This window comes from Callorhinus ursinus, unplaced genomic scaffold (genome assembly GCF_003265705.2).
Source record: "Callorhinus ursinus isolate GAN/ISIS: 27379988/994484 unplaced genomic scaffold, GSC_fseal_2.0 scaffold5, whole genome shotgun sequence".
NCBI classification, from domain to species: Eukaryota; Metazoa; Chordata; class Mammalia; order Carnivora; family Otariidae; genus Callorhinus; species Callorhinus ursinus.
Genome location: NW_027397067.1, coordinates 63633163 through 63647311, shown reverse-complemented (window position 1 = coordinate 63647311; position 14149 = coordinate 63633163). Strand labels below are relative to the sequence as shown.

The 14149-nt window shown below is 35.0% G+C and overlaps 1 protein-coding gene across 6 annotated transcripts in view; it reads right to left on the bottom strand.

Moving 5' to 3' along the window:
* MTBP (MDM2 binding protein) overlaps positions 1-14149 on the bottom strand; it is a 76810-nt gene that overhangs the window by 48590 nt on the left and 14071 nt on the right. For 4 of the 6 annotated variants that reach the window (XM_025871048.2, XM_073893162.1, XM_073893164.1 and 1 more), the window contains 3 exons: positions 12381-12475; positions 11505-11577; positions 5433-5550 (listed from right to left, as the gene is read on the bottom strand). In XM_025871048.2, coding sequence (XP_025726833.2) covers positions 5433-5550; positions 11505-11577; positions 12381-12475 — 286 coding nt within the window. The remainder of the gene's footprint in view (positions 1-5432; positions 5551-11504; positions 11578-12380; positions 12476-14149) is intronic. The other 2 variants (XM_025871049.2, XM_073893163.1) reach the window with 1 other exon arrangement.

The following is a 14149-nucleotide window of genomic DNA, read 5'->3' as shown; positions in this document are numbered from 1 at the left end:
GAAACGACAGATGTTGGCAGGGATGCGGAGAAAGCGGAACCCTCCTACACTGTTGGTGGGAATGCAAGCGTGCAGCCACTCTCAATCAGAGAAAGACAGGTATCATATGACCTCAATGATATGAGGAATTCTTAATCTCAGGAAACAAACTGAGGGTTGCTGGAGTGGTGGGGGGTGGGAGAGGGGTGGCTGGGTGATAGACACTGGGGAGCATATGTGCTATAGTGAGCGCTGTGAATTGTGTAAGACTGTTGAATCACAGACCTGTACCTCTGAAACAAATAATACATTATATGTTTTAAAAAAAAAAGATAGTAGGGAGGGAAAAATGAAGGGGGGGAAATTGGAGGGGGAGATGAACCATGAGAGACTATGGACTCAGAAACAAACTGAGGGCTCCAGAGGGGAGGGGGTGGACGGATGATTAGCCTGGTGATGGGTATCAAAGAGGACACGTACTGAATGGAGCACTGGGTGGGTGTTATATGCAAACAATGAATCAAGGAACACTACATCAAAAACTAATGATGTAATGTACGGTCATTAACATAACATAATAAAATTAAAAAAAAAGAATAAAGGCACATGCTTCATCAATTCACATTTCATTAGCCCTTATTAATCTAGTCCATTTAAAAATATTTTTATTAGAAGACTTGTCAGTCAACAAAACTAACTTTTTTCAAGAGTGCCTTTAAAATATTTCCTTTCAAAAGAATTCCAATTAAAAAAAAATGAGACAATAGGATTCAAGATTGTAAAATTATCATGGATGGTTTGTAGATGCAGTCAGACTTGGGTGAAAATTTTGACTGCACCCTGTGATATTAGAGAAGGTTGTTGATTTCTCTATACTTTAGCTTATTCATTTGTAATGTACAGTAAGGCAATGATCAACATCCAATTTTTTGACAATTCTGTAAAACTTCTCTGTGAACATATGGTAAGCCAGCACTTTTCATTATACAACTGGCTTTTCAGTACAAGTTTTAAATATAGAAGCCTTTTGGGTTTAGTTCAGTTGCATTTGTTCACATAGTTTTTTTGTATTTTTCCTAGTATCATAATACTTTCTGGGTATTTCACTGAAAATCACTGTTAAAAATCATTCTTTGACTACACTTAATTTAAGCATAATTCAAATGGGACATTGGTTTTCTATTTTAGGTCAAACCATATGAAACTGCTGATACTTAACAATTCTTGATATACAAATAAGCAATACCATATGGTTCAAACTATGTATGTATTTTATTTCATCAGAGATGATTTGTTAAACTTAAGGAACTGATAAAAACTGGGGCACAAATTTTGATTCACATTGCACAGATGGAATCCATTTAAAATCTTTTTACTTTTCCAGACAACAGTTATTACTACCTGGAAATATATATTTCACAGATTACTTAACAACTATTTTTGAGTACCTAATTAAGTATCTGGTACTGTTCCAGGCACTGAAAATAAAAGAAGTAAAAGTAAAAAATTCCATCTTGTCTCTTCTCACTTCGAGTGAGAGAAAAAGACACACACTTAGTATATTAGATAGTGATAAGTACTAAAGAGAAAAAATAAAGCTGAGGAAATGGATAAAATGTCAGGAGAAGAGTCTGTTTGCAATTTTAAACAGGATGGCAAATTAGGTCCTGAATGAGAAAATGACTGGAGTAAAGGCCCGTCAAAGCTGAGAAACCTAACCATACGGGTTTCTGAGGTAAAAGCTAAACCCATTACCTCCACTATCATGTAAGCTTCCTGAGGACATGGACTGTGTTCTATTTACTGCCAGTCCAGCACATGTAACAGTGCCTACTGTATTGTAGATGCTTGATAAAAATATCTGCTGAAAAACTGAATAATTAATGCAAAACTTATATTCATATAAATAAATATGTACAAGTGCTTACATACACACACACCACATTGTTGTTTTTACCACAAATGTTAGCATAATAGACTTTCCACATCTAACTTTTTTCAAGATACTATCTCTTGTGGATTTATAGTCGGTTGCTACTGAATACAATGTTATAATTAAGACTTATAATGACTTCTCAATATCTATTTCCTATTACAGGTCAAATTCCAGGAAAGGAGGAGCCAAGTCAATCTTGCTCATTACTAATCTCCAGATATTGTACCATGCCTGATACACAATATCTACTCAATCTCAAGAAAAAAAAATGAATGAAAGGTATGACTGAATGAATGAATGAATGAACAAGGTCATAAAGGATGAAAATCAGAGAATAGCTTAAGGAAATAGTATAAAAGTTTAGCCTGGAGGACAGGGGACATGCAGGGCCAACAATAGAGCACAGCTGGACATAATGCAGTAAGTTATGGGAAACAGAATGTTGACTTAAGAGGCTGATCTGACAGTCGCTATCTTATTTGGAATAGTGAGAGAGGCTACTGGCACTATGAATGGGATATGATATTTCCTAAGTAAGAGCTATGAAAACTTTATCCCAGCTAAAACTTGGCTCCTCTTTTACAAAAGGAGTTCTGTCAATGAGATAAATAAAGAATTTCCCCTACAGAAAGGGCTATGGGTAGAAGAGAACTTAATAATCAACTGTCCAATTTGATTGTTTCTACTTCTAAGACAAAAAAAAAAAATACTGTAAAGTCAACTTAATCAGCACTTAATGATACAGCCTAATCAGTAATCAACAACCTGCCTTTGACGAATGTCATGTGATATATGTCTTATTATTCAGAAGTTACCAATATTAATCTCCAAATTTCAAGAGGTGATAATTTAAGGAAATCAAATCAAGCCACATACTAAGGTATTTTCTTAAAGTCACAATAAAAGTCATGGAAAAAAATCTACTTAAGAATACATTCTAAATCAATAAATTACCTTAGAAAAATTTACAAAGGAAAAATAAATAATGGGCTGTCCAGAATATACTCGTTTAGTTAGGAGATATTAATATTCAATTCATATTAGTAAGCCTTAAACGTGTAATATTGAGAAATGGATAAATATTATCCTATGATTTCATGTAAAATAAGTGAAATTGACTCTACTGCCACCTGGCAAATCTATTTCTGATTTTGTTTTAGCAGGTGCCCAAATCACCACAGATACATCTATTCCCCGGGAGGAATTGAGAAGACCAGAGCTGCACTTCCTTATGTACTAGTACGGTGCAACTATTATTTTAACAACATCTGTTCCTCCAGGAAGCTGTTCTGAATTCTTGCGACTATGCTAGGCCAAACACTCTGGAAGTATCCTCCACTTCACCTTCACAGTGTTGACTAAACAGATTTATAATGATTTTTCAAAGTGCTTTCATCACTTGACTATAAATTCCACAAAGAAAAAGACCGTGTAACTACTTCCTCAAGTGTAAGGACCCAGTTTGACTGCCCTTTATTTCCCACAGGGTGTCATGCAATAAATGATACTTTGATGTTGATGTTAATGATTATAGCTCTCTATGGTCTTCCAACTACTATTTTTAAATCATTTCCTAACTTTTCTTCCACCTTTACCTTAAATTCAGGTATTTCTGAAGATCCTAGCCTTGGCTCTCTTCTGTAGTCATGCTGTCTATATGGTTTTGTCCAACTACTCCTAAGGCTTCAACTATTACCTATACACAGTCACTGGGAGGCTTTTTACACTGGTGGCTTCTCAGTATTCACACCCTTGTCTAATCACCTCCCCTTTGAATCTGGGCCATTCTTGTGAGTAGCTTTAAATAAAAGAACACAGCAGAAGTGATGCTGGGCCAGTTCTGGGATTAAGCCTTAGAAGTCCTGGCAGGTTTGACTTTTGTACGTTTTGGAGTCTTAAGCCACCATGTAAAAATTCCAGCTAACCTGCTAGAGATCACATGAAGAAACCATGGAGCAAGGGAAAAGGCTCTGAGACTACATGGAGAAAGAAAGATAGCTGTCCCTGCATCCCAAGCTGAGCCCAACTTCTGAACAATCCGCAAGCTCAGTGCAGCCACATCCGTGACCACTGGTGAGAATGGGAGAACCGCCCAGCTGAACCTAGGTCAAACTGCAAATCTGTGAGCAAATAAAAGCATTTGCTCTTTGAAGCCACTTAGTCTTAGGCTGGTTTGTTATAAAATGTATCAAACAGCTGATAAAATCTAAATCTCTAGCCCTGACCACTCTCTGGGGATAACAGACCTAATCGCAAACTCTTAAATTTAAATTTCCATATAGTTATCATCTCCTTTTCAAATTCAACATTTGCTAAAATGGATTTCAGTATCTCACCTATATAAAACTGCCTAAGTTGCTGATTTTAAATTCGTATTCCTCAGGATTATATGGCTCTGGAGTATTTCTAGAGATTTCTTCTAGAACAATCCATGTGGGCATGTTTCAATTCCAGTTCTTAGTCCCATCATATCATGGGTCACGAAAACTAACTACAAGCTCAAAAATAATTTAAACAAATTATTGTCCAATAAAAAAACACATATAAGCAAAGTATGAAGAAACATTCTTTAGCTATATGACTTTGGGCAAGTAACTAAAATTTTTGAGCTGTAATTACCTAATAAAATACTAAAGTTTGGATATAAATGATCTGATTTCACAACAGAAATTAAGATTTCATTTTGACAATGACATTTTGAATGTAACAAATTACTAGAGGCAATACAGTGCAGTAGTTAAGAGCACAGAGCCTAGGTTCAAATCCTTGGAGAAGTTACAGAGCTATTAACTATTAGAGCCAGGATTTTAACCAAGATTCTGCCAATTAACAGCTCTGAAACTTCTTCAAGCCCCAATTTCCTAGTCTGTTAAATGGATATAAAAATAAGTTTATAGGGCTATTATAAGAATTATTCTAAAGTATGCAGAACACTGCATAACATATAATTGTTAAATAACTTATCATTTCTTTAGAAAACTGTAATCACCAGTTTTTTTATGTACCTACCATATAATAAAATAACCACTTTTTCTTTTTTTAAAAAAAAGATTTTATTTATTTGAGAGACTGAGCAAGAGAGAAATATTGTGCACGAGCAGGGGGAGGGGCAAAGGGAGAAGCAGACTCCCCACAGAGCAAGGAGCCTGACCTGGGGCTCGATCCCAGGACCCTGGGATCATGACCTGAGCCAAAGGCAGATGCTTAAGTGACTGAGCCACCCAGGCGCCCCTCACCACTTTATTTTCATAAATTTTTTTCATAAAATTCTTGAAATGTCTCTAAGAAACCCATGTTCAATATAATTAGCTATCTACTTAATCAAAACTTCGGCCTTTAGATCACTGATATTTTTTTGAATAAGGTAGCATACACTTTGTTGTTACTAACAGTAGGTTACTAAGAGATAATAAAAAATCTTAAAAGGATGTGGGTTCGTTTTAATCAGTAGTAATAAGTATTATTTTCTCATCAAGCATGTTATCTCCATTTCATAAAACAACAATTGACTACTTACCACTGATTGTCTTAGGCTTTTTAGCTATGTATTCTCTCCATTTTCTTGAACTGAGCTGGCTGGGAGGTGGGATGAGTGTGTTACTAATAGCACACGGCAATACAAAGAGAGCACCAACCTGGATAAAACAGAACATATTTTTAGTGACTGCACACTGAGATTAATTCTTAAATAGTGTCACCTGACAGTTTTCCACTTGGATTTCACCTAACATGTACTTTGTAACACTCCCTCACAAGTCTACTGGAAAAACAAAAACAATGCCCAAACTGTCAGAAAAAAAAGTAAAAAACCAGAGAAAGGTAGTCAAACACGGGCTCCCTTTTCCAGTAAGTTACAGATCTCTGAAAACCTTGTTAGTCACAATATTTGCTTCAAGTTCAGGTTGTGGTATCATTTCTTTGTATACCTGCAAACCAGTGAGAGGCTGGGAATGCCATCATCAAAAGATTATGTCATACTTAGCCATAATTTTATAACCTTTTGTCTGGATGGATTGTTCTGGTTTCAAAATTACAATACATCTGCAGGTAATTTTAAAACTTCTATTCCTAGAAATCAGAGATTTAATCCTAAAAAGGTATAAACTGCAAAGAAACCATGAATCATATGCCAGAAAACATACAGCAGCTTCTGACTGATTTGTGAGAAAACTCAGCTTATTCATCTTTGCCTTCCCAGGGCTGGGCATACAGATGTTTATTAAATATTTGTTTTCCCAAAGCCAGCATATGATATTTAGGCAAAATCTCAATTTGATTAGGTACTGAATAAAACAAACTGCACTCTGAAAGCTACACTTTGCTTGTTATTTTAGAAATATAAGCTACAACAACCAGCAAATACCAATAAATAATATTTTTTTTAACTCTGGGGAAATTTAAGTAAGATATCTTATAGATCTCAAATCTAATGAAAAATCACTTTTTTAAAATTTTATTTTATTATGTTATGTTAATCAAATACCATCAACTTTTTTTCAAAGAAATGGAACAAATAATCCTAAAATTTGTATGGAACCAGAAAAGACCCCGAATAGCCAGAGGAATGTTGAAAAAGAAAAGCAAAGCTGGTGTCATCACAATTCCAGACTTCAAGCTCTATCACAAAGCTGTAATCATCAAGACAGTATGGCACTGGCACAAAAACAGACACATAGATCAATGGAACAGAAAAAATCACTTTTAATTGTCACTTGTAGATGGATGAGTCTCGTGACATATATGATACTAAGTCAATACTTTAATGTATTAGTTTTACTGATATTTATTATCTTATGTATTCTTAGATATACAAATAAGTATATTAGGAGCAAAAACAAGGGAAAATTAAATGTTTATTTTTGTTACTATAGACATGCCTTTTTTTAATCCTAAGTCAAATGTATTTCACATAATTAAGTATTAGACACTAAAAATAAAAAATATTAGCAATAGAAAATAATCATTAAATATAAAAAGATCTATATTTAACTTTGAAACACTAAATCCTAGTTCTTCATACTTGCATAAATAAGACTATGTAGCACAAAATTCATAACAAAAGTATTTTGCCCAAAGGTTAGACAAAGCTGTGAGTATGCTAGATCAGGGCCCAGTTATAACTTAATTATGTAATTACTATAGTTAAAGCTTAACAAATTAGAGATGCTAAATGCAGTTCAATGCACAACTTAAAGCCTGATATTATGAGTATGTCCTACCCAGGCAAAGAAGTAGCCAAATGTCTGAGACAACTTATTTTTGAATAAACATTTGCTACAAATATGAAAATAAACATTTCAAAATCCCATAAGCTATAATTTCCTACAAAATACATTTATGTCAATTGTTTATACTGTGTTCATAACAAACTTGGATTCTGATAACTCATTCTCACTCATGCACTAATCATTAGATACACTCTGAGACCTGAGGATGGTGCTTCTAGATTATCATACTATCTCCAGAATTTAAAAACCAAATACCGTTTCAAAACTTTGATTCTTTCTTTTCAGTAGGCACCACCTGAACAAGCAGGCACTAAGGGAATCACATTTCTAACCGTGCAAATTCTCTTCTTAAAAAAATATTTCCTGGGGGGCACCTGGGTGGCTCAGTTGTTAAGCGTCTGCCTTCGGCTCAGGTCATGATCCCAGGGTCCTGGGATCGAGCCCTGCATCGGGCTCCCTGCTCGGCAGGAAGCCTGCTTCTCCCTCTCCCACTCCCTCTGCTTGTGTTCCCTCTCTCGCTATGTCTCTCTCTGTCGAAAAAATAAATACAATTTTGAAAAAAAAATATTTCCTGGGGTGCTTGGGTGGCTCGGTTGGTTAAGTATCCGACTCTTGATTTCAGCTCCGGTCATGATCTTAGGATTGTGTGATCGAGCCCTGTATCAGGCTCCATGCTGGGTGTAGAGCCTGCTTAAGAATCTCTCTCTTCTAGAGGGGAGGGGGGGAGGGGGATGGGTTATCCTGGTGATGGGTATTGAGGAGGGCACGTTCTGCATGGAGCACTGGGTGTTATGAACAAACAATGAATCATGGAACACTGCACCAAAAACTAATAATGTAATATATGGTGATTAACATAACAATAAAAAAATTAAAAAAAAAAAAGAATCTCTCTCTCCCTCTTCCTCTGCCCCTCCTACTACTACCACCCCCACCCCTGCTGCTCTCTCTCAAAAATTTTTTTAAAAATAAATAAAACAAAATAAAAATATTTCCTGGTCATACAATTAGTAGATATCATGATTCCTTAGCAATCTTCTTATTTTTTACTAATCTAATAAAATAAGCTTCACTATAAAAGGTTTTTATTTTTATTCTGGGGCTGATCAAATTTGTTTTTTTAAAGTCAGAAGTTGACTTAAGATCATATAAATCACTAAAATTTAAGTACTATGAAAGCTTCCTAAGGAGGGACCTTGCCTATTTTATTCTCTCCAGTATCTGAAACAAGCCCCTGGCACACAGCAGGCAGTCTTTGCCCCAGCCCCTCACACAAAACTGCTGAATAAATAAATGAAAACCAAGTTATAAAGCATTAGAATTACTTCAAAGAATGAGCATGCAAATCAAAACTACTTTTTTCAAAAATGTAAAAAACTAATTATGACCTAGTATAAAAGGAAAATACAGTGCTTTACATTCAGAGATGTGTTAGCTGAATTATGTTTCCAAAAATCATCCCTTTTGCTGCATTAAAGTAGGAACATCTATAAAAAATTCCATCATTTATTTGTCCCTTACTGATAAAGAATACTCTAATATTTTTTAAAGATTTTATTTATTTTAGAGGTGGGGAGAAGCACACAAGCAGAGGCAGGATGCAGAGGAAAAGGGAAAAAGAGAAGCCCAAGCAGACTCTGTGCTGAGCACGGAACCCAACCAATGCAGGACTCGATCTCATGACCCTGAGATCATGACCTGACCAAAATCAAGAGTTGGACGCTCAACCAATGAGCCACCCAGGCACCCCAAGAATACTGTGTTTTATAGTCGTTGTCTAAGAAGCAATAAAAATGACAATCTAATATACCAAATTTAAAACAAAACAACTGAAAATACGATATAAATATCGTTTAGTTTGCTTCTAATATTAGTGTTGCCTGTCTTCAATAATGAGATGCATTAACGATTATTTTATACCTGTATTAAACAAATTACAGGCATGTATCTGATTTTGACTTGAAAAATTACCTACAAAAGCAATTCCCAAAAATTTCATTTTATCTTCAAAATATCTAGAGGATATTTGGAGCTTTCTACCTTTCAGGAAAATATTTCACATATGCATGTCTATCATTCAGGCCAGGTAAATTTCAAAGCCATTAAAATTAGTTACCAACCATCGTTTATAGCATACTTCACAGTTTGTAAAATATATTCCAGTTGGTTTTCATTGCAACTTTCGCAACAGGTTAAACAGGGATTATTACTTACAGTTTACAATTTAAAAAGCTATAAGCCATTAAGTGGTAGAACTAGGACTTAAATCTAAGTTTTCTAAAGTATATACACTCTTACTTGAGACTTTCTCTTCTACCATACTCCTCCCCTCCCCTATTTGAAACATAGGTGAAATGGTTAATGATAAATGATATTCTCATTTCCTAGAATGAAGAGGCTCCCCAAAATTAGGTGAACTAGATAAGGTTACACAGAGAACTATTTAGTTACTTGGGTTAAAGCAGGAATAGATTTGTTTTTTTAATTCTTTGTGTTTTTTCTTTCCCTTTTCTGTCTTTTTCTTTTTACTATACAACTTTGCAAGATTTCTATGTGCATATTTTTATAGAGATATAAGATCTTATTAATTCGATTAAAGTAAGTCCACCTTATTACTCTATTGCAGTCTGCTTGTTTTCTTCATAGTTCCTTTTTTTGGAGGAGGAGAGAGAGAGTGTGAAGGATGCGGGAGAGGGAGACAGAATCTTAAGCAGATGCCACACTCAGTGCAGACCCCCAATGGGGCTGGATCTCATGACCCTGAGATCATGACCTGAGCTAAAACCAAGAGTCGGCTGCCTAACTGACTGAGCCACGCAGGCTCCCCTCTTCATATTTCTTACTATTTTCTCTTTTTCCCACCAAAATGTAAGTTCCATGAGGATAGTTTTCATCTCTCTAATCCATCACTGGATCCGTAATATCTAAAACAGTGTCTAGCACATAATAAGATACATGTTGGATAAATAAGAAAAGATAATTTTTTTAAATTTCACATTAGGTATTCTTTAGAGGATGAAAACACAGGCTAATATTATACTTCAGGCTGTTCCTCCAAAGGCTACTTCATCAAATAAACACTTAAGCACACTATTAAAAAACTTAATTGTATGGAAAAAGAGGATGAAAGTCAAATTTTTAAGATTTATTTATTTGAGACACACAGAGAGAGAACATGCAAGGGTGGGGAGGGGCAGAGGGAGAGGGGAAGAAAATCTTAAGTAGGCTCCATGACCCAGAGTGGAGCCCAACATGGGGCCTGATTATACCACCCTGAGATCATGACCTGAGCCAAAATCAAAATTCAGATGCTTAACCATGAGAGTCAAAATTTTAAATTATCTATAGTCCAGCATCTTAAGGCCAAAATCATTATTTTCATTACTGTATCAATTTTCTAAGGGAATTATAACCAGTATTTGACTATAGCGCCAGGAGGAAACTATAATTTTAATAATCATTTTCCTCCCTACAGAATTGTTTGAAATAGTTTATTTGTTGTTAAAATAGTAAAATAATGTTAAATGAATATTCTGTGCATTAAAAATTGTTTTCATAGAAACACAGTAAATAACCAGAAAGAAAAGCAAACTTTTAGTTTTTCCCTTTAAAAACTATACTTGACTTTAAATAGATGACTTAAATATATACATACATACATATATATATATATATATGTACATATAAAACTATTGAAATAGCAACTAATCTCATAAACATCACCAGAATTAAGAAAGAAAAACTGAGGGATGCCTGGGTGGCTCAGTCAGTTAAGTGTCTGCCTTTGGCTCAGGTCATGATCCCAGGATCCTTGGACAGACCCCACATTGGGCTCCTTGCTCAGTGGGGAGTCTGCTTCTCCCTCTCCCTGCCACGCCCCTGCTTGTGCTCTCTCTCTCTGACAAATAAATAAATAAAATTTCTTAAAAAAAAAGAAAAACTGAAAACTTACAAATGATAATACCGTGAGGCTTTAGAAGTTTTTCTCATTTCCACCCACCTGTCCTACCATGAAAAAGATAATGCAAGCGTACAAATATCTTCTCATATAACTGAAATCAGATGTTGAAGGAGTAGGTTAACAATAATCTAACGTGTTTTCAAATTTTAAAACTAACAAAATTACCAGTCATGAAGCTTATTTTTGAAAATCTCTTCCAAAAACTTAATATCATTTCATGTCTGCAGAGGACTTTGGTGTTACTATGGGAAGTTCAAAGTATCTTCATATCAATTAGGACCCAAATACTTTGTTATATTAAAGAAGCAAAATTATTATGCAAAAACAGATTAACAAACTATATTCCCTTTTCTCACCCAACCTTAAATGTTAAGTTAAAAACAAAACAAAAAACCTATACCTTGCCGCGCAAAGAAGAAATCTGCTCCAACAACAACATGGAATTCTCTTTGGTATTGTTTTTTGTCAACCCTCTGCACTAAGGAGTTAAAGAAATGATAGAATGGTAACCGTAAAACAATACTACTCCCTAAAACAAGTTTGGTCCTCTAATTCACAAGGTGCTTAGATTAATTTATTAAAAATTTTAACTGTAGGAATTCACAATTGCTCCTTCCCTTAAGGAAAAGTATTTTTCTAATGCTGAAAATATACCAAGAAAAAAGTGCTTCTATGAAGAGCATCCCTATAAACTATCAGAAAAAGAGATTTGTAAAAACTATAGTTTCTACACAAAATTTAAGAACACCATGCTAGAGTTCCAAATCCAGGCAACAATTTCTTTTTATATAAAATGTTCTGTTTTTAGGAGCACTTCTAAAAATCTTTTTCTTAAAAGACAGTCTAAAATATGTCAAATATTTGCAGATACATGAGACAGCATTTGTATTTACTTAAGTATATAAAAAGATACAGTGGACTGGTGTTTATATATCCCGCCTGCCGATGGCAAGAGAAACATCTGCACATTTCAGGAGTATATAAATTACTCAGTTTTTCTCCACATATTCCTAACATTTCTCCATCCTCCCTACCCCATTAGCAATGAGTAGCAATACCAGAAGTCTTCTGCCTATTCTAGGAGCATATAGTACTTGAAGGAAGATTTTTTCCTTTTGAAAGTTATAGAGCTTCTCTAAAAGCCATGGCAATGAAAAATATACTGAATATTATTAAAGAAAGAAACCCCAGCATGGTCAAATATCTAAATGTGGAGGAAACATTCTACCTGACACAGAAAATGTAATCTAAAATGAACACATAAATAAAAGGATACAACTCAAATTCAATGTCCGACATATAGCAGGAGGGTAGATCAGATAATTTTATCATCTGCACAAATTCTAAAGCAGGGCCATAATAATGGAAAACCTATGGAAGAAATAAGATTATGTAATACTTTAAATTCTATAAATAAAATAAAAGTGAACAAATTAGTGATCAGAGTTTAAAACTTTAAAATGGATCTTTAAAAGCAGGTGTTTATACATTATGCAAGCCAAACATTAAATCCTCTATAGCAGACAAGAATTTCTTCCCATTTTAATTCTACCTTTCAGAGTAGAGACAGACATAGAGATTTCTTAGTAACTGAAGAGTTTTAACAGAGGGAAAATGAGTCTGGAAAGAGGCAAGCAAAGGAAGACAAGAGCTCTCAACTTTTCCGGTTTATTTTCTGCAAGACAGACAGGTGACCCAAGAAGCTAGGATACTGAAGAAACAAACTTAGAGGGTCTGCAAGACTGAGAGAAAGAGAAGATTCTCCAGGATGAACTTAGATTGAGTGGTGTGCTGAGATTTAAAAAAAAAAAAAAAAAATCCTTGAAAGAAATGCTGAAGAAGTTAAGAGAGCTAGTGAAACCAAGAGTCCTAAATAACAAAGAGAGCTCCACTCAGAGAAATAAAATTGCAGTATTTCTTTGGGCAGAGTCTAAAACTAAGCTACCAGTGAGCTAGTGAAGGAGGACAGATATTTTAGAAGTTGAGGCTACAATACTTCACAAGAGGGGTGAAGAAAAGCAAACACATTTTGAGGCGACTACCCAAAGTTTTAAACTTGCAGAAAGCTGAGTAAGTTCACCATCTTTAATTATGTGTATATGTACACATAAATACACCCACAAGAGAGAAAGAGAGAGAGAGATTGTACCCTAAGATTCCTGTCCATAACAGCAAAACTTAAATATATTATCCATACTTGAATGATGTACTATGAAAGAAGAGACATTGAGGTCATCAATCTTATAATCTTTAGAAAAGAATATATTGGGGCACCTGAGTGGCTCAGTCGGTTAAGCGACTGCCTTCGGCTCAGGTCATGATCCCGGGGTCCTGGGACTGAGTCCCACATTGGGCTCCCTGCTCATCGGGGAGCCTGCTTCTCCCTCTGCCCGCCGTTCCTCCCCCTGCTCGTGCTCTCTCTCTCTTTCTCTCTCTCTCACTCTGTCTCAAATAAATAAATAAAATCTTAAAAAAAAATAAGGTAATATTCCTTTGAATGATGGCCATGGTAGGTTACTTAAAGTAAGCAATTAACAACTTAACTATTGGGAAATGTGTTCACATCAGAAATATGCCCTTTTTTTGTACTACTCTCTGATCAGAAAATATTACCCATTGATCTGACATCCTTGTAATTTCAACGACTGTTGTTTTGCACATTCTTGAATTGGGTCTTTTAAAGTGAACTTCTAAAGGGCTTCTATATAAATACCTCTTATTTTTTCCAATGTAAAAAAAAAAAAGCCAACTAACTAAACCCTTTTAAATTGCTATATTTCATAATTATTTGCATTTTAAGAATGAACCTATGGAGATATGGGACACAAACTAATACTTCTTAAACTGTGAATGAAGCAAATGTCAGTTACTGTAATCCCTTTCCTCATTTAACCTTCATAATAACTTTGTAAAGTAAGTGTGTTACTGTCTTCATTTCACAAATGAGTTAATCAATCCACCCAGGTTACAACACCTCATAGGTGACAGAGCCAGGTTTCAAACCCAGGTCTACCTAACATCAAAGCCTGTTCTCTTTCCAGTGTA